This window comes from Clarias gariepinus, chromosome 17 (assembly GCF_024256425.1).
Source record: "Clarias gariepinus isolate MV-2021 ecotype Netherlands chromosome 17, CGAR_prim_01v2, whole genome shotgun sequence".
In the NCBI taxonomy this organism is placed as follows: Eukaryota; Metazoa; Chordata; class Actinopteri; order Siluriformes; family Clariidae; genus Clarias; species Clarias gariepinus.
The window spans coordinates 20,247,707-20,268,686 of record NC_071116.1 but is presented as its reverse complement, the minus strand read 5'-3'; the positions used below and the strand labels follow the sequence as shown (position 1 = coordinate 20,268,686).

The window sequence follows — 20,980 nt, the reverse complement described above, 5'->3', positions numbered from 1 at the left end:
AACTTTTTTTTTTTTAAATCACTGCATTATGTTATGCATTATAACCATGATGTTGCTATGTGCAAATACAGGGACTTTTTCAAAACACTATATTTCAATAAAACAATCCTTTTCTAGTTTCCTTACTGAAATTTAGCACATGCATCTAACCTTTTGTCTCCTTCTTCTTCATGACAAAGTTGTAGAAAGTACTCGGTGAGCTAAACTTAACTATAAGCTTATACATCTTATGGTTTTATGAATTAAATTCCTACTCAGGAATGATCACTACAGTTGCATTACAATATTTTAGATAATAGTCCAACCATACACATCTTTAAAAAAATCAGAATTAGAATGACAACACAATTTCGATAACTTATATCGCCAAAATCTCTGTGGACACCTGATCATCACACCCATATGTAACTGTTAAACATTCATGTTAAACAATCCCATTCCTGATGTATTTCCTCTTTGCTGTTGAAGTAGTTGCCACTCTTCTAATTAGTACTTCCACTAGAGTTTAGATCGTTGCAGTGGGGATTTGTGCTCAATCATATACAAGAGCAGTAAAAGAGACCAGGCACTGATTTGGGTTTGAAGTCCTGGGGTGCTCAGAGACTTTGAGGTCAAGGCTCTGTCCAGGACAATTGAATTCTTCCACACCAACCTTGACAAACCATGTCTGCATCACTTTGTGTGGCACCGTCACGCTGGGACGTGTGGTTTCAATGAAGAGAAATTGTAACAGTGGGCCAAACAAGGAGAATATACTGTATACAGACGTGTGCTTCCAACTCTGTGTTAATTTTGCAAAGAATCCCATATGGGTGTGACAATCTTTTGACCATTAAGTGTGTGATTTTTATTTTAATTTTTTTTGCTTTCCTAGTTCTAAAAAAATGGAAACAGATATACACAAACACGGAATAGGGACACAATGTCCTTGGAAGAGTGAATTTATATGATTTTGTTAAGTTAGACAAAGAATGAAGTGCACATAAAATTGGTAAATGTTAACAGGTAGGCATACACACTTATTAAAACAAAAAAAACAAAACATATGCAGGCACTTTTAAATGCATTGAATGCAATATAGCTGTTTGTTCAAACATGGATATTTAGATTTCTGTCATATGACCATTTATATCAAACACTGATAAGGATTTCATCAACTATTTTCAAATTATTCTCATCATACAAACGGCAATATCATCTTTATAAACATTTAGACTTAAACACCTTGATGCTTGTAAATCAGCTAATGTCAATGTTAAAAAGGGAATCCATTTTGTAGCACCATAGTGACAAATAACCCATGATTTGACAAAAAGAAGAAAAGTATGGCTTTTATACTCCATAACAGACATATTTACCAGTAAGCTTAACTGTTCTTACAAACAACAAAACACTGACAATCGTGTATTAACATAAATTTAATAGAAGATAGCATTTGTAACATTTTCATAGCTTTATAATTCTTTTATTATTTATTTAAAAAAATGATATGTTTTCTCTTTGAATTGTTTCAACGCAAGTTAATCATTGCACTGCTGGTCCAACTGGTACAAATGTGCACTCAACTGTTCCTGGTTTAAGTGACTAGAAGAAGGCCTAACCGATAACCTTCATCACCAAACCGCATCATCTTTGGAAGCTGACTAAATGTCACAAACACCCCCCAACCCCACCCCTATATGTCTCTCACAAGTTGTCAAAATAGCTCTTATTGCAAGCTTTGGTCATCTGACGCACTCCAATATATATATCCACATAATGACCAGTTACTGGAGAAACCATTCGCCCGCTCACTTCTAATCGTTCAGCTCTTAGAAAATACTACTGTTCAACACAGCCGAAGGTCTGTGAAATGAGTACGGATCATTAAAAATGAGTGAAAGACCCATGCATTTTAAGTACACCAAACTAAATAATCGAAATAATCTACTACTAAACTAATTATAATGCTCTATTAAAAGCACAGTTACTTGCATACAAATGTGCAAAAAAAAACAAAAACAAAGAAAAGCAAAAAAGCAACAAAAAAAAAGAAACAGGTGGCATGGTGACGCTCATAATAGAGACAAATAAAGAAATAAACAACTTAAAACAGATATCCTGATACATTTGTTCACTTTTTTTTAACCCATTGCATCGCTTTAATTATTTAGCCTGGATGTTGCTCCAGCAAGCCTGCAACTGCTAAACACTTGGATAGAAAAAGCGCTCAGGCCTAGGAGCCCCGAGTGGCGTATTTGAGACTGTGTGAGAAGCTCTTCACTGATCGTTGCCATCCTCCCTCAGCTCTGAGGGCAGAAACTTATACTGCTGCTGTCGGATCTGGGCTAGCTTCCTCCTGGCTTCATCCAGCTCCCTTTCCTTCCTTAACATCTCCTCCTGAGCTGCGATGATCTGTACACAAGGACGAACACAAATACATAGAGCTTGTAAATTCATACCTTGTCAATTAATCAACATTGTGTAGAAATGTATTTATTCATTTATTTTTAAATAGAAATAAAATAGAAATGACGCACAATAAAACAGGGAATCATCAGATGTCTGTATGTAGGTCAAATGCAGAGGTGGAAGTAATGAGGCTTATTCAAAAAAACTACATGTTTGCAGCCACAGTGCTTGTGCGTCACTGCTTATTTAAATCCACATAAACACACACAGACAATGAAACATGTTGTTTCACATTATGTTTCTGGTGTTTTATGTGCCTCCAGGAAAAGCACAAAACAAGATGCTGTTTAATACCTGTATTAATTTATGGCATTTTTAATGTGGAAGAATAAATAAATCGAATATATGTAATTAATTAAATAAAAATAAAGCCACAATTTAAATACATGCTTGTAGAACAGAAACTCTTTGGGGTTTGTTAATAATCAAAATTTTTCTAGAGGGAAAATTCAATGACTGTTCCACATGTGGTGATTCCAGTGTGAGTTTGGATCCAGAGAAAGGAAGACATCCAACACTGTGGCCATGATACTACTAAGGAACAGCGGACAAAACCTGTTATAGCCTGGGTTTTTCTGCTGATAAAAACATCCTAATTAAAAGCACTTAGAGGGTCTGCATTTGTGTGGATAATGTTTGTGTAAAATTTTGAAGGCAAAAAAAAAAAAATGGGAATAGTTAATAATACACTCAAGAATTCGTCAACAGGAGAGATGAGCTGTAATCGTGAATATGCAGAATTTGGTTGGTATATTTCCGTGGAAAGAAAATCCGTAAAATTTTTTCCCATATTTCCAACTAGGAAAATTTTTATATTTACAAGTTATAAATATTTACGTTTTCGACTCTCTTTATCTTACCTGAGCAATGCCGCCCACCATCTTGCTCTTCACCATTACAGCCTGGTCATCCTGGGCATCAAAAGCAGCCTTCTGTGCTGCCTTCACTAAATTATCTGAAGCCTTCTTCACAGCGTTACCAGCAGCCTGGAGAAGCAAAAAGCAGCAACAAAAAAAGTTCATTAGTTATCAAAAGCTTCTCACAGAGATCTGCCATATCTGTGGTTCTTATACATGATTCTGTTCTCTTATGCTGTTTCATCACTGGTTACTCATGCTTTGATAAGTAGACAATTTCTAAATTAACGCTATATTTTGAAAACTTAAATCCACAAGCTAACCAAAGAAGACACTTCGGCCAAAGTGAATCCAACTCAGAAACTAACTGCTATCTTAGTGTATTATACATTCACAAACATGTATGAAAAGGAAATGCAGGCCTTCTAGGAAGACTGCGGTGAACCATAACACTGCTCCTGAGATGGCTTTAAAAGGCAATGCGGAACAAATGAGAAGTTTGCCGATGATTCACTCGAAACAAAACACACATCTAAGTGACTCCTCTGGCAGCTCTTCCTCAGACGTTGTTTTTTCTCGTTTTGCCTTTTGAGGCAGTAATGGCTAAAGATCACTTGCTTGCTACTGGAAAAGATTCAATGCTCCGCCTGTACAAGTGTCAAAGCTTTAAATTTGTCCTCTTACTCAATGCTAGCATTAGGCTGGCCAGGACATGAGCCGTGATCTAACTTGGTTGCCTAGGTACAGCAATGTCAGAGTAGACAGATATATATTGTTTATATTTTAACATCAGCATGTAGTACATTACTGGTTAGAGGCCCGATCGTCTGAAAGTTTAAAGCAGCTCTGACATAATGCAGAAAACATTTGTCTGGGTGTGGGACAAAGCTGGTGTCCTCCATACACAGTCCTTTATTTTTTTTGGTGCTAAAATGTCCAGACACTAACTTGTTAAACTTAGTGATCAAGTGGGCTTTCTCCTAAGCTTTGGCTTTTTTGGCTTCTTGAGTGTCCTAGGTTATTGCAACTCTGTTCAAACATTACTTGCTTCTAAAGACCTACAACAAGTCCTAATACAGATTTGTGTATTTTTAGTTCTAGTTTGTTTATTCTAGTTTGTTTTTACATTATCTCTGTCAAGAATAAAGAAATGCTGTAAATGAACAAAATATGCAAGACTCCTGCAAGCTATCTTTTAAACAAGTTTCAGACGACTCTTTTATTTGTGTGGAACTTTTTAAGAAATAGTCTATAAACAAAATTAAAAAAAAGACTTACGAATGGGCTGCATTACAGAAAATAATCACTTTTTTTTTTACATCTCGGGTAAAAGATATCATATAACATCATATAGTAAACATCCACAATGCTAAAAGGCTCAGCTGCAGGACCTAAATAATCCCTGACAGGCTCAGTGAGACACAGTGTAGCTGAGGAAATGCTTGGTCCACACATATGAGCAGGGTACAGCTGCCTCTACAAATTTTAAAGCCCTAAGACTCTGATGACTAAATAGGAGATCTTAAGATACCGCAGAAGTGCCACAATCTTAAATGGAGGTTATTTGCAGACTCCCAGAGGGCATTTGATACAAGTGATAATTAATTGAGGAAAAGCTAATGGCTAGATAAATTCTTAGGACAAAAATAGGTCCATGAGCACCGGGAAATGTGCGAATATAGAAGTTAAACACTATATACTTGCTTAGAACAGTGCGAATTTGAAAGTGACTGACTGTAAACTTCATTTTTAATCTGTTGTTGTTAGTCTTTCAGCTGCTCCGGTTTAGGGGTCACCACAGCGGACCGTCCAATCCGCACGCAACTTTGGCACTGGTTTTTATGCCGGATGCCCTTCCTGACGCAACTCTCCCATTTTATCCGGGCTTAGGACCGGCACTGCATCCAGTGGCTAGGGTTTGGGCATTGGTTTGGTTTGAGACTCGAACCTGGGCCTTCCGCATTGCAGGCGAGACACCTACCACTGAGCCACTAATCCATAATGAGACATCTAAGTGAATACAACTGATGTGTATAATGGGGCTAAACATAGCACAACCTAAGCTTATTGGACCAGTTGGACATGGATGGGAATGCCATGTGAGCCTAGAGGGTAAGACAAGAGACTAATCCTGGCTCCAAATGCACCTCTAGCACCACACACACTTGTATTGTTAAGTGGAAGGAGAAAAATCTTAATTTTCTTTAAGCAAATGTCAATATCGCTGCATCAGAGGTCTAGCAGAAAAAAGATGGATGATGAGAGAAACATCATAAAAGAAACAGAAACAAAAAAAAAGCAATTTGTACCAAAGTTTTAGTGACTAAGCAGTTTTTCTCCAAAACTATGGCTTTTTTGCCGCTCCTCGAGTGTCCTAGGTTATTGCTCCTCTGCTCTTACTGACCTGTAGCCTCTTCATGGTTTGTGAGTCCTGGTCGGCCTTCACCTTGCAGGCCACGAGCAGCTGAGCTGTTGAGGCAGCCACCTGTTTGGCTGAAGAAATTAGCTTCTCCTCACTAGCATGGCCCTGTACTGCCGAGTTCGCTGCCTCACACAGGTTATTGGTTGCCGCAGCAACCATGCGGGCCTGAAACAAAAGAATAAGCATGGTTACATCATCACCAGCCTGTGAGATTAGATATTTGTTTTAATCTTTCTTTCATTTATCTGCCTTCTGTAGATATCGGGCAAAAATGAATACCATACAACACTGCTTTCCCAGATGGGAGAGAAGCCATTACAATTTCAATATTCATATTTTACCATCAATTCTTCATTAGGATAAAAGAGAAGCCAGACACCATATCAGTCAGAGATTAAATGAGAGAAATCTGTTTAACAATTTATTATTTATCCCTTAAAACAGAAAAAGCACAGATCCGTAGCGGATACACAACATTGGTCACCCATAATAGAAACAAACAAACAAAACAAATAAACTCTATATATCCACTATATTTGGATGTCATGTGCGGTGTTTGTCAACAGGTGGCGGCCTTGAGCATCAACATGCGTTTGGGCTTTTTCGATGTGTCATGAAAAGTTCAAACTATTTTTAAAACCCTAAATTTGAGAATGGTGTCGCAGAAAATGTAGAACTTACCAAAATGTTTTAATTATTAGTATTTTTAGTAAACAAAACAAAACAAAAAAAAAAAACATATGAAAATTACCAAAAAACATGTGATCGGATTTCTTTGCCTATGTGAAAAAGGCAGTGGTGTGTAATCCAGGGAAGCTATTGCACAATCATTCAGACAAAAGGTTTTTATTTTTTCACATGGGAATTTTTGTTTTGTTTATATATATATATATACATTTATATATTGTTTTGAATATATATATATATATATATATATATATATATATATATATTAATTCAACCGTATTTGTTTAAGAATAAGCGTTTAGAATTTAAATCTGTAATTAAGATCTTATTGCGTGCGTGTGCATATTTGCCGCTAATTCATTTTTTAAAAATCAAATCATAAATAAAATATCTGCTTAGACAATAAGTTTTTTTTGTTTATATTTAAAATTTTAATTGCATTTTTTAAAGAATAAGTGTGTTTATAATTTTAATCTGTAAATACAGTTTAATGTGTGTGCGCGCGTTTTTTGAATTTGCTGAAATGAATTTGCTGAAATGAATTTGCTGATAATTCCTTAAAAAAGTCTAATCATAAATTAAATATCACCTTATACAATAAAGTTATTATTATTATTTATTTTAAAAATGATTGTATTTGTTTAAGAATAAGTGTGTTTATAATTTAATCTGTAAATACAGTTAAATCTGTGTATTTGACAATGTATTTTAAAAAATTGATGATTAAAAAAAACTGATTTAATTTTTTTATATAGTTTTTGCTCAGTCATGTTTATATAGTTGGGTAAAATGTATTAAAATTTCATCATACTGGCTTGATTGTTCTAAAAAATATATATAAGACTATATTACACAACTCTAAGCTTTGATATAATCATTAAAACATAGTAATAAACCTATAGTAATCAAAGGCACATCTAACTAAAAATGTTCAGAGTTCTAAGGATTAACATGAAAAATATAGATATAATATACTATATATAACATAAAATAATCCGAGTGACTAACTGACATTAAATTAATGTTAAATGCAAATTGGTTTCATCTCTTATTCTGAAGTGACCTTAACAAATATACAACAAGCTTGTCCAAGTTTCCAGTTACGTAGACATGCTTCTGTTTGTGTTACAGAGCTTTCAAACACCACCTGCCATCTCTGAAAGTGATGGTCTAAACTGTATGCAAGAGAGATTTATCCACTCTAAACAGTACTTACAGCTGAAATGAGACCCTGAGACCACTGTCCATCATCAACTGCGTTTGCTGGGATGGCACCGACCTGAACACAGGACACAAACGCACAGATGTTATAAACCAATGCATTTCTTTTCTATATAATTACAATATGCTCATGTATTCCAAACACCACCATACTCTGGGATAAGTAAATAAATTAATAAATAAATAAGTAAATCAGCATTATGTCCAGTACAGAAAGTTTCAAAAGTATATAAGCAGTGACTTTACCTTGCCCTGGGCCACCAGCTCTCTCTGTGCGGCAGATGCCGCCTTCACCAGCGCACTAGTGGCAGCAGCGATGGATTTGGCTGCCTCCAGAATCTGCTCCTCAAAGTTCAGGCTCTCGTCAGCCTCCTGTACGAAAACACAAGACAACACTCCTGTAATTTCTGTTGCACGGCAGGGAGCGGGGAATCTACAGATTTTTTTTCTGCATGCTGGATGAAGAAAAACGGCAGAATGAAACCTGGTTTTATGTCTAATGATGTGGGGAAATGACAATGATTTATATCATGCTGGATATGAGACATCAAGTAAAGAAACCCACAGTTTTATATTCAATACAATTTCGGGTTTACCTTTCTTCCCCGTGCAAACTGTGTGAAGCAAACAAGAACATGTGGACATGTTGATTTCCAGAAAATCGAAGTCAATCGTTCAGCATAATAGAGCATCAACAATATCAAAACAAAGCCAAGACCATTTGCATACAAACCTAGCATGCTAATGTATCTGTATTGTTTTGTTCCAGCCAATAAGGTGATATTAGACATTTCCTCTGCTCGCCACGTCAGTAAAGGGAGGGCTTTAAATGTGGTAACCCAGTCCAAGGCTGAAACACAACTATAGAACAGCTAAGCCTGTAGCAGCTGGCTGGCTTGGGTGTGACGGTGCTGAAAGTGGTAGAAAAGCTCTCTCACCTTGGGTTTGGCTCGTGGTTTCAGCTGCTCCAGTTTCTTAGCGGCAGCTTCGATAGCGGCCGCTGCGCCCAGCAGCTCGTTCTCTGCGATGACAGTGGGATCCTCGGGGTCAACCCATTCAGTGCCTGCCAGAAAAACAGAAAAACAAGAGGTTAAGAAAGTTATTCTAAATATGAAACGAGGTTAAAGTTAAGATGCGTCTAGTAAACGTTTTAAATCTTTGAATTTTGTCCTACAAAATCTATAAGAATTGATTTGAGAGAAGTACTACTGTTAGAAAGCTCTACATATAATCACATACAGAATGTAACTTTGTCCTGGTTTCTCTAGGCACCTCATATGATTTATTTTTTTTTTTGCTTATTAAGTTTTATTGTGACAGCTAAACTAGTGTGTTGTCAAAACTTTTCTTCCTATGCTCTACCAAATCCAATATCAAGTTTACCGATAAGAATTTCAAAGAGAAAGAAGGATTAGTACCAGTTATTCCTATCACACATAACCTGAACGCAAATAAATTGCCGCTTCCCAACTACCTTCACTAATTCAACATTGCACTGAATCGACAAGTGTCTTAGCACCTTGACTGAGCTGTAGGTTTGTTTCTGTGGAAAAAAAAAAAAAAGGCTTGACTGTGTGAACAAGTTAGGACGAAAAAAAAAAACTTAAAAGAAAAAAAAAAAGCTATGCAGAGTTTCAATCTGTGAGTACACATACAGTAGGTACAATCCAACTATAAATCCCTTGAACATGCCATAAATATTCTGTTAGTGGATTTGTGAAATGTATGTTGCTTGCTAAACCTAAAGTCTGGTTAAAAAAAATCCCAAACACATATATATATATGAGGTATGACAGGAGATATCACTACTACTATGGATGTGTAAAATAAACGACACAGGCTTATGACTAGGTTTGCTGCGCATCTTGGTAAATACAAACAAGTTTTCTTTTGTGTGTGTGTGTATCAGCACCTTTCATGGCTTCAGCTGCCTGGATGAGCTCAGAGACCGAGCCGGCCACCCGCTTGGAGAAGGTTGCCAGCTGCTGCTTCAGATCGTGAGTGGGCTTTTGAATGATCTAGAGAAATATACAACAGTGAATGAACATGGAACATTGGCATAAGGTTTAGTAATAGATTAATTAACAATATAATACCATTTTCTGGTTTTTACTAATGCTTATTTGTAAGTGTGAGAGAGAGACAGGATGTCCTCAGGGTGTCCTTTAGAGCTGTCCTGGTGATTGTATAACAGGTGTTTGTCATTACTTTGTTGGCTATGAGGGCTGGTAGGCATGTTACTATCTGCCTATTCAAACAAAGCACTAAGAAAAGCCCCAGCCCCAGCCCCACACACACCAAAGAACACTACAAACGTCCTAAAATGCATACATACCGAGTAATTACTAAATCAATCCAGTATAAACAAGTTAAAACTTTAAACATTAAAATATTTAGGAGTCAGCTTGATGTTCATGATTATGGTTAATCTGTTACAAATACACACTAAATCCATGCAAGTCATTTTCATTGGGTAACTCATTGCATGTTTAACCCCACATAGTACGGCGGCTTTGTCCTTTATATTGTAACCCTACATTCTTTTACATATACAGTACAAATCCTTACTTTACAGACCATTTTTGGACAAAGCATATAACCTTAAACATTTAAAGAGTGAATGTAAACAATATTAAGTTTAGAAAAATATGATGTAGCATTACCCAATCATGGTTTTTACCCTATGTATCTTTTCAATGGGATATAAAGACTATTAAAGCACAGTTGGACAATTTCAAATGTCCGGTATTAAAACTACTGATCTGTCATTGTCTTCCTTTTCATGTTGTATTCAATAATAGCACATTACCCCCTCCGTGGTCATGCATATTGTTCTACAGAAAATACCTTCAGTCCACATTGTTGTTTTAAAATAGCAATGCTCTGAAAAAATTTTGAGCCATGTGTGAGTGGATAAGAATAACTCTCGGGGGTCAAATGCTGTTAATCTATTTGGATATACACACACACACACACAACAAAGGGCATACACTCGTGCAGATCAGTCAATTTCTACTCACCGGCTTACACAGTGAACCAACACACACAAATACATATATACAATGGTAGAACAGAAAAAATATATTTTAAACGGTCAGGATACAGTATGACAACTTGTAAACGTTGGACATTTAATCATTTGCCAAAAATATTTCGCACAGGATTAAATGTTTGACCGCTTGTCCAGTACTAGAACTTGATCTACAGTGTCAATCGTTAATTAAGATTAAGTGCATCTGATTGAGTGTTTTTGGAACACTTTTTAAAAACTGTGATTTAAACTGATTGTGATTGAAGCGTCCAGCTAATAAAGTAATCCACTCGTGGGGCTGAATGTCCAATAACATTTAACATTCTTATTACTTCCTGTTTTTTTAATTTTTATTTATTTAACCTTTATTTATCCAGGTAAACTGTTTGAGAACCACTTCTCATTTACAAACATGACCTGTCTATATTCATGTGACCTGGTTTGAGACTTGGAATAGTGGGAAAAGACTTCTTGTAATCTGTAAAATAACTCTTTCAAGGGAAAGTCATTATTATCTCACACACTAGGAGGTACACAGCAGAATTAAAAAGATATCAATTAAAAAAAAAAAATAGTAAATGAACATTAATAAGACAAATAACTTGAAAACACTGTGTACATAGAATAAATTACAGAATATTACAATTATTGTTATAAATCTACAGTTCAGAAGAATTTATCAGCATGAAAACAAGTCTGAAGTAATAAGCCTCTGTGCAGTCAGTCGTACTGAGAAAGTAATTAAAATAGCAGCTCAATGTTGCAAGAAACCCCAAGTATTCCCAATGACACTCACAGAAGTCTTGAGACATTGTGTGTGTGTGTGTGTGTAACAGAGTAAGAGGATCTGTTCTGTCAGAGGCACCGACTTACCACAAGCACATGCTCCAGGAGACCCAGATAGCCATGGGCACACTCTGTTCCAAAGCGCAGAGCACGGCTCTGCACCTCGCTGTTTACTTCAGGGTGATAAGCAGCTTGCTGCAGGAAGAGAGATTAAAATAATATTTGGAATAAAAAAAACTATACAGGAACTTCAAGCTAAGTATAATATGTGCTAGGGCTGTAAGACTGTCACCTTGCAGGAATGCAGCATTTCGGCGATGGCTCTTCTGCTCAGGTTGGCTGTAGCGATGATGTCCTCCTGGCGACATGAGTTTCCAGCGGCCACTGCCTTGGCTGTGGCCTGCGTGATGCCTTTGGTCATGCGGATAAACTCCTCTGGTGTAGCCGTCTTTGGAGGAGGATCTGGACTGCGGAACACCTAAGAGACCGCACGATAACAGGTCATCGAAAATCATAACAGATAATGATGAATCAAAAATGATCAGAAGATATTCATGAATTTTGTAACAGTAATTTTCTAACAGTTCTGACAATAGTGAAGGCTGTAATTTAAATCTGATTCACCCATGGCATCATATTATTCACAGTGATTTAATTAGGAGATGCTCCAGATAATGCAAGGCTAATATTAAACATATAATAAATAAATGAAACTTATCCTGAACAAAAGTTCCTGAAATTGTTAACATTTAAAATATGAAATCTTTAAAAGCATAATTTCAGTGCAGTGTTATCACAGCTGTCCTGGCGAGTCTCCAATAAGCTCACTATCGATTACGCAGTTTCAGCCAGAGTTCAAATGACAGTGATAGGGGAAGTGAAAAATGTCCTCACAGTCAGCTCCTGTTTGATGTGCTCAATGGTGGCCTCCAATGCTCGCGTGCCTTTAGTGGCCTCGTCCTCCACAGCTTTCACAGTCTTCAGCAGCGACGTGACGTTCGTAACCATAACCTAATGACATCGACCAGTGCGGCAACTTAGTGTGATGCAACTTTCCATATATTACAAGCATAAGAGACACAATGAATGCATAACGAATGCAAAGAGAAAATATTGTACAATATGTATATATGATTCAATATATTTCAGGAATATCACCAGTAATTGCCCAGCCTGATTTTTTATTTTACTTTCATCTAGTGTCTCATTCTTCTTGTTGAGTCTGGTTCCTATTGTTAAATCAGGCAGTTTTTTTTTTTGCCACTGTCGCCCTCGGCTTACTCCGCAAGCACAAACTGATCAATATGATATATACGCACTTTCTCACACTTTTAAAAAGTAATTTTCATAATGTTTTAAAATTTATTGAATTTATCATTAGCATGTAATACTTGGTGCTAGAATGGGAAGTTTGTATAAGTGTGTGTGCAGGCTTGCAATCAATTAGGCAATCAATAATGCAGGCTTAAATGACTCTCTCTTGCTTTGGACAAATGCCAGTGTATTAATTAATAACCATTACTCACAGTTAAAAAAGAAATGCATTTGCATTGTTAAATGTAGTTCTCACAAACAGATTAAACAGGTGTGTATCTAAACAGGTGTGTATCTTCTAGTCGGGTATAATCTGTCAAATGATAGTTCTTGTTTAAAACTTTTATGTCAGGCTTGCTTTAAAGCTATCAACATCTACACCAGGATTTCTGTTAAGCTTCTATGTGCAGGAACTACGTAAATCAAATGTAATTCAGCTTATGAGAGATGTGTAAACTTCAGCCCCAGTGCACGCTTTACCTTCGCAGAGCTCTTCAGCTGGAGCATGGCCGGGTCATCGTGAGGCTTGCCGGCTGCTGCCTTGGTGGCTCTGATGAGGTCACCCAGAGCTTTAGCTACATCTTTGACCGCGTTTATCAGGACCACCTGCAACAGACAGCAGAGCATTGTTACTGTGAATAGCACACGGAGAAAGATGACCGACACTGACATCTACTGTCCACATGCATTCATTCACGCAAGAGTAGAGTAGAGTAGTAGTAGTGTACTAACAAACACTGCAATGTGGACATAAACACAAAGAAATGAGCAGCAGTCATGAATGGAAAATAAATAAATGAGAATGATAAAAAATAAATTAAATCATGAAGTAGTAATGTGAGTTCTAGAGAAGTGTGAGTTAAGCTAATAAATGATGATCAAAGTTCAAATCATATAACATTTATATAATCATTCTGACTATTCTACTTTTTAAAGGCAAGAATATCCTATCAAAAGATTAAGTATATTTACTTCGTGCATAAAAGTTCTGCAGAATATAATTTTTTTATTCTAATGTTGACAGCATGTAATATAATAACATACTATAATTATTACCCTAAACCCTAATGCATAAATGCCACTGCATTCCATAGAGGACAATACAAAGTTAATGATGTGGAAAGCAAGGTTTTGACATAAATTCAGCGACTTCTAGTAAGGAATAAGCCCTGTTAAAGTGAATTAATGTCAAACAACAGCAGAGGAGGAGCCCCACTGTCTGAGCATTCTCATACTGAACAAAACGTTTCTAAAGGACAGCCAATGTCAGAATGAACAAAGACCCAGAATGACTTTTGTAGGAGGCATCCGGGCTGAATACAGTCAGGCAGTCATTACAGAAATACAGTACCGTGCAAAAATCTTGAGCCATCCTTTATTAGATGGCTGATTAAACTAAAGAAACATTAAACAAATGTTTTACTATGACAGGCTGCAGAGTGCCCAAAGTTCTAATTTAAAAATAGGTTATTTATGTATCAACCTTAGCAGCAACCTCATTTCCCCTCTCATCTGTTCCAGTATACCAGTATACTAATTACTGGCCTGATTACCTGTCATCATCCGCACTTGTTTCTGACTAGTTTACTCCAAGTTATTGCCAAAAAAAAAAAAAAATACTGTCCTTCAGCAAGACTGGAGAACTTTTTTTTAAGACTACATTAAACACATACAAGAAAAGTCTTATCTTATGTAAGCAAAATATGAAAAAATGAAGGTGAGTTGGCTCAAGGCTTTTGCATGGTACTGTAAATAAAAACCACTATACTCAAATACTACGCTATATATCTTTGCTCACGTGGCCACTGGTGTTTCTCAATAAAGTAAACAATTATTTTTTGAATTTTCTTTGTTTTTCTAGGAATTTCTGAATGCTACCATAGAAACAAGAGAAAGCAGAACTGTGTGCCAAAATGCAGTGTGCACTGTCTATGCTCTACATAAGGCCACAAAGAGATCCATGCAGGCCAACGTTTGTGTCTTTCTTCATTCCCGTGGCACAGACATTAACACACACACACACACAGACACACACAGACACACACAGACACACACAGACACACACAGACACACACATGTCATGAAGACTAGAGAAAACACACACAAGCAATACCCACATCCTGACCAACAGGAAAGCCACAGGAAGAAAAAAGTGTCTTGTTTGTTGAGAAGAGAGCAGTGTGAACAGTAAAAAACAGAAAGAAAAAGGAACTGAGTGCAACAACAGTCTGTCTGCATAGTGACGAATCCAAGACAGACTTTAAAGGATTGCGACAGTAACCACATCAAGATCATCAGATGCTAGAGACATTAAGAATCATTTTACTCAGAAGGATTGGGTACATTATTCTTAAACGCTTCAACCTTTAAAAAACCTTTACATCTTCAGAACTTTTAAAACTTATTTTTACCTGTGTCTCAGGGTCCTCAGATCCCAGGCTGGCGGCCCCCAGCTTGACCACATCGGACAGTTTGGTAATGGTGTTGACTGATGACTGAGCGGCCTGTGCTAGCTTCTCCTGACTGGCTCCTGCTCCAGACACCAACAGTTTGGTGTCCTCTACCAGAACTTTAGCTGTCTTCAGGATGTGCTCTCTGAGCGGATAAAAACGAGAACAAACCATTTTTGTCTGAAAACCATTTTAAGAGTGACCTAGGTATTATATATAAGCTCTTACTAGCAACAGCTACACTATAGGTTGTTGGTTCAATAAATGCAGACTGATGCATTCTCAGTGTAGAAGTATACATATAATATGTTTGTCAAAATACGGTAAAATGTAATTTTGCTTTTTTTTTTTTTTTTTTTACATAAAATTCCAAATAAATAGTGTGGGAAGAAAAGGTTAATCTCTGAAAGATGACTGCTTTATCACCTCACTATTATTTAAAGCATTTTTTTTTAAAACCCAGAACAGTTGAACATTACGCTATAAAAATCATAATACAGGGAAACCCTGGACCGAGTAACTTGGTCTGACAGTGTTTTCAAGATAAGCAAAATGTTTAAATAAATTTTAACTTGAGAAACAAGCATGTACTTTGTCTGCCAAATGTCACGTGATCACAATTGAGCCAATGGTTCTTCTATCTCTCGCGCTGAGGGATTGTGGGTAATCACCATGCTCAGTCTTAGTGCGCGTGTCATTTTGTATGATCAACATCAGTGCGCGTGTGTATTGTTTATTATAACATTGTGACCACGTGTGTGCGCGCACACAAAAAGCAAATGCAAGTGTCATTAGAGAGGTTTCTTGTTAAACATCCAGGTTCCAAAGTGTCTCTCTGTCAGAGAACGGTGGTTGCGCATTAGTGTGTACGAACGGGCAAGTGTCATTAGAAAGGTTCCTTGTAAAAGACGGAGCATTGTTTCCGTTAGCGATGTGTATAAAAATCGCCCTACACAGTAGCCCCCTCCCTCCTCTTTTCTTTCGTCTAACTTCAGCTTCTCACACACAAATACACACACCAAAGAAAACATTGCTCTGTCTGGATTCTTTTTAAAGGTAAAGTGCAGGTTAATTTGTTTTATTATATAGTCTTTGACGATCTTTAAAAGACAACTCAAGACGCATCTGTTTCTTTAATACATGGACTAATCACAACCCCCACCAAAAAAAAAAAAAAAAAAAAAAAAAAACTCTTCCCAGTTGTGTTTGACTGATGGGACTTCGTTAGTAACCTAGTAACCCAGTGTAGGTAACTATCCAGTGACGTAAACTTTAAAGCACGTTTTGTAAGTCGCTCTGGATAAGACCTTAATGTAAATGTAAATATACAAGCACGCTTCCGGAATGAATTATGCTCGCATTCTAAGGTTTAACTGTATTGTGAATCCATTTTAGAATGTTTGGTAACCTGTGATCGGCGAAGGTCTCTGCATTCTCCCTGTTAAGTGTACCCGCTGTTGCAAACATGATGGTAGTGTCCAGGTCAGCAATGATGCCAGCCACAGCACTGGCAGCTGTGATACAAGCCTGAGTACCGCGGTTACCGGCCTGCAGTGCGGCCAACACATGGGACACCTAAGGCGGAAAGCGAGAGAGACACCAGTATAAAATTAACTTTGATTTTAGACAAGATCATTCTAGCAATATTTTATAATAATGAACAAATAAGCAAAAAAATAAAAAATAACAATCTGGGTAGCTGTGTGTGACAACTTCTACCATGCACTTCACTCACTTTCTCAGAGACTTTGCGAGCAGCGTCAATGAGCTCTTTCTTGGTGATCGAATCGTTCGGACTGCACTGCAGAGCTCCTGCCTTGGTGACCAATCCGGTGCAACCGTAGCCTAGTTCTGTTACCTGCTTCTTAATGTGAGAGCCAATCTAGAAGGGTGCAGGAAGGATAATGAGTAAATTACACACACACACATACATGCACCAGCAGGCACAGTGTGAGACTGCAGATGCTCTGGAACACAAAAATATGCACTGAAGACAGAAGTAAATGCTAATAGGACTATTAGGAGAGAAACAGTGTTACTTATTACCTCATCGCTTTCAGCCGTGATGGCGGCACACTTAGCCTCTGACGCCAAGTCACCGAACTCAGTGGTCAGCTGATTGGCGAGCCCTCCGAGCTCATCGGGGTTGGTGTTTGATTTAGTGACCTGGTTTTAAGAACAAATAAGATACGTTTTTAAAAAAATATTTTTATAGGGATACGATTAAGGAAGTTTATTTCGTACAACTTTAACTAACTATTCTAACTGCATACTTGCATGCCTAATGACTTGGAATTGAAATTAGGCAAAAGGAACACTCAAGACATACCATCTCCTGCACAGTGACCGCAATTGCCTTGGCCGTCTTCACCATAGTAGTCTGGTAATCCACAAAGGTTCCTTCAGGCTCCACTCCAGGGTCTTCCATTTTGTTAATGGCCTGACTGATAGAGTCGACCATCCCTCCTACAGATCCTGCTGCACTGGCTGCTTCAGCCATTGTACCTCCCAAGTCATCGACAGCCTCCTTCATCATCTGCACAGACTCCTCCAGGGCTTCCTGGGTGTGAGCCGCCTGGGGTGTAAGACCGAGCAGACAATTAGTAAAGCTCACCCAGTCTTACTGGAGCAGTTGGTTTAATCATATTAAACAGATTTTATGGAGAAGAACATGGGGTTTGCAACATAATAAAATTGGCCATAACGTAGAGACAGTACGAGGGCAGTCGAAAACATGACTTCTCTGTAGTGAGCAAACCTTTACCCCTCTACACACTCACATTTCAAAACTTCTATATGTCCTCATGATGGATTTAAGAAACGAGAGTTATCTTAAACACACCTTAGGGTTGCCGCCTGCTTCTTTGGCTGTATAGAGCATCTGCAAGGCTGACTCTGCCAAAGTCTTTGTCTGGTCCAACACGTTCATCTGCTGCTGGCTGTTCAGAATTTTCGATGCGGTGCCAATGGCTGCCATGATGAGCGGCTCGAAATAGCTTGCCATCTGAGACACCTGCAAGATATGATGACCAAAACCATGAAGTAGTATACATTACCACCTCTTCGTGATTTGAAGCAGATGACGGAGGTGTAAAACAGGAGTAAAACAAACTGCATGCTGAATCGTACCTTGTGTCCCAGCTGGGAGGCATCGGATCGAGCTGCGATGGCCACTGGGTCGATCAGGTTGCTAATCTCCTGCACTGAAGCTGCCATCTGTTCATGCAGGGCCTGAGACAACAAACAAGACGCTCTCTGTTGAATCCAATTATCATTACTGACTCCTAGTAAAAACAGTTTAAATTACTGCCAATTGCAATAGATACTAACCTACTGTAATAATTAAAATTATATATATACTGTTAAACATAACTGGAAGCTCTCAAACAGAACTTGAGCTTTGTATGATGTTATTAAAGGGTTTAAGGTTGAATGTTTCTGCTTCTCCTTTTTTTTTTAGTATGTACAGGGAGCAAATTCTGAAGGGATGATGCACACCTCGTGGGAGATGTCATCTCTGGGTGCAAGTTGTTGGCTAATGGCAGCAAGAGAAGCCTGGTCTACGTCACGGATGCAGTTATTGAGAACGTCGATGGCCTCATCACACTCTCTCTGACCTGGAGCCTTATCTCTGCAAGCAATTAACAAAGAGTCATTAAACTCTAGAAACACTAAACTAAAACATTTTTTGAGCAACAGATACTAAAGACTGAAGGGCAGGAACTGAGAGAAACTAAACATAGATACATGATTGCTAAAGTTTTAAATGAAGGGAATTAGAAGAATTAATAAAGGTTAAAGATAAAGTTTAAATAAGATTTTGTTAAACTTTAGAGACAAATAACACCTACATCAACGCATGCTAGTTCATTTTCATTTTTATTATTATTAATTAGTTCTAGTTTTACAGTTAGTTAGTTAGTATGCCTTTTAAAGTATGGCAGTACCTCATGTTGGTGATGAGCTTCTTGATGGAGTCGGATACAGTCCTGGAGTGGCCGGCCAGCACTGACCACTTGGGAGGGTCTTTAGGGTTCACGGCCAGTGAGCGCGCAGTCTCGATAAGACCTGTCGAGCTCTCCAGCATTGTTTTAGCTGCAGCCACGATGGGCTCCATCGCAGCCAGACCCTACATTAAAGAGCGCACACACAGACATAAACACACACTAAATCATGTTAATCTGTTACCACCTAAAGTAATTAGCCCATTTAATGTTACACAAAACTCAGAAGCCTACTTAATATGATTAGCTTGTTTTCATTTTAAAACAAACAGGGTAAACCTGTATAAAATAAATAAGAGATACCTGGATAACTAGACACCAATGACATAAATGTCCTGCCTTTCTTCCTGTCAGCATTAAATAAACCAGATACATATAGATGTGTTTAATATAAAAGCTTACGGTACCTCTGGGCTGATCTGTGCAGGCACACTGGCGAACTCTGGGTTGGAGGCAAAGGCAGTGAGATTATCCACTGCCTCGATCAGCGGCCCTGTTGCCGCCTTGCACTTCTGCCTGTTCTCCTGGTTGAAGGCTCCATCCAGGGCCTGAGCGCACACAATAATTTCCACTTACACACATTAGTGGGAATTCCGCTTTCATACACCTCAAACACTCTTTTATTTATATTATTATAATATATTATTTTATTAATCTTAATATAACTTCTTAAAACCTTTCAAAAACAAGAAAAAGAAAAAAAAGTCTGGTTTTGACCATTTGGTAATTTTCATAAACAATCTTAAAGAATTTTTTGGGATTAGCACTCACTTTGATTGACTTGACAAGGTTGGCTGTGCTGTTCGCCACTTCTTTGGCACTTTGGACAAACTGTCGCTTAGCAACAGGGTTTGATGTTTTGGAGGAGGCGAGGCGGCAGGCATTGCAAAGGGCGGAGGTGTGTTTGGCAACAATCGTTGCAGCAGAGAGGACCTTGGGAAATGCAGAGGGGTGAGAAATTTTTTTTTTTAAATGTCTAATGACAGATTTGACCTGTGAGCTTGACTTTTTAGGCAAATACCAACAATAGCACATCTTGTTTGCTTACATGGCAAAAGAAAAACTAGTTTCCTAGTTGATTGCACTGAATAAGAGCACTCCAGAGTTTCCTATTGATTGCTGAATTATAGAAAAATATTAAATATGTGTTTGTCTTGTCTCATAATGTAATATGCAATGAATTTCCCTGACTGATGCAAGCAGAAGGCAATAAAGTGGAGAACGAATTAATATTATTAAGATCAACAAAAATATCCTGCTGTGCACAAATGTACCCGCATGATACAATATGTGAGGCTTAATCTTGGTGTCACGTAACAGGATTGCTCGGATTCCATCAGGGTATGGAATTTTTAGGATTATTTCGGTAACAAGACATGTTTAAATGACACCTTCAGGCCTTCGCTTGTGTAATTCCATGAGGAAAACGATCAAATGTGAGATGTACTGCGCTTTCTAAAAATCAGTCGAAGAATAAGTCAAGCAGTGACGATGTTAAAAGCTTATCAGTGATATCCAGTCTAGCTAAACGGTACCTGGGACTGAGTGCACGCAGGGTCCACCAGGTTCTGACAGGCCATCTGAATGGATTGTTTGGCTTTGGCAAACTGAGCAGGATCCACCAAGCCCTTTTGTCCAGCATGGCTGTTCGGATCAGAGACACCCACCAGATAGGCACCCTGCAAGAGAGAGAGTGAAGAGTTTAGGAGATTAAAAGGTTTAAGATTTGACAATTTGTGTTATCAGTGGGAGGTTGA

At 37.9% G+C, this 20,980-nt stretch overlaps 1 protein-coding gene across 1 annotated transcript in view; it reads right to left on the bottom strand.

The window, feature by feature from the left end:
* Nucleotides 1-912: 912 nt before the first annotated feature.
* The window catches only part of tln1 (talin 1), an 83,632-nt gene continuing 63,564 nt past the window's right edge, over nucleotides 913-20,980 (bottom strand). Inside the window, exons 35-57 of the mRNA XM_053476223.1 lie at nucleotides 20,759-20,902; nucleotides 19,995-20,156; nucleotides 19,631-19,771; nucleotides 19,167-19,348; nucleotides 18,718-18,850; nucleotides 18,349-18,450; nucleotides 18,062-18,232; nucleotides 17,549-17,794; nucleotides 17,266-17,385; nucleotides 16,955-17,101; nucleotides 16,628-16,794; nucleotides 15,181-15,364; nucleotides 13,250-13,375; nucleotides 12,350-12,466; nucleotides 11,748-11,933; nucleotides 11,543-11,650; nucleotides 9,551-9,656; nucleotides 8,577-8,701; nucleotides 7,885-8,010; nucleotides 7,634-7,696; nucleotides 5,713-5,895; nucleotides 3,312-3,437; nucleotides 913-2,394 (exon numbers count right to left, since the gene is read on the bottom strand). Of these exons, the coding sequence (XP_053332198.1) occupies nucleotides 2,260-2,394; nucleotides 3,312-3,437; nucleotides 5,713-5,895; nucleotides 7,634-7,696; nucleotides 7,885-8,010; nucleotides 8,577-8,701; nucleotides 9,551-9,656; nucleotides 11,543-11,650; nucleotides 11,748-11,933; nucleotides 12,350-12,466; nucleotides 13,250-13,375; nucleotides 15,181-15,364; nucleotides 16,628-16,794; nucleotides 16,955-17,101; nucleotides 17,266-17,385; nucleotides 17,549-17,794; nucleotides 18,062-18,232; nucleotides 18,349-18,450; nucleotides 18,718-18,850; nucleotides 19,167-19,348; nucleotides 19,631-19,771; nucleotides 19,995-20,156; nucleotides 20,759-20,902 (3,300 nt within the window). The 3' untranslated portion in view covers nucleotides 913-2,259. The remainder of the gene's footprint in view (nucleotides 2,395-3,311; nucleotides 3,438-5,712; nucleotides 5,896-7,633; nucleotides 7,697-7,884; nucleotides 8,011-8,576; nucleotides 8,702-9,550; nucleotides 9,657-11,542; nucleotides 11,651-11,747; nucleotides 11,934-12,349; nucleotides 12,467-13,249; nucleotides 13,376-15,180; nucleotides 15,365-16,627; nucleotides 16,795-16,954; nucleotides 17,102-17,265; nucleotides 17,386-17,548; nucleotides 17,795-18,061; nucleotides 18,233-18,348; nucleotides 18,451-18,717; nucleotides 18,851-19,166; nucleotides 19,349-19,630; nucleotides 19,772-19,994; nucleotides 20,157-20,758; nucleotides 20,903-20,980) is intronic.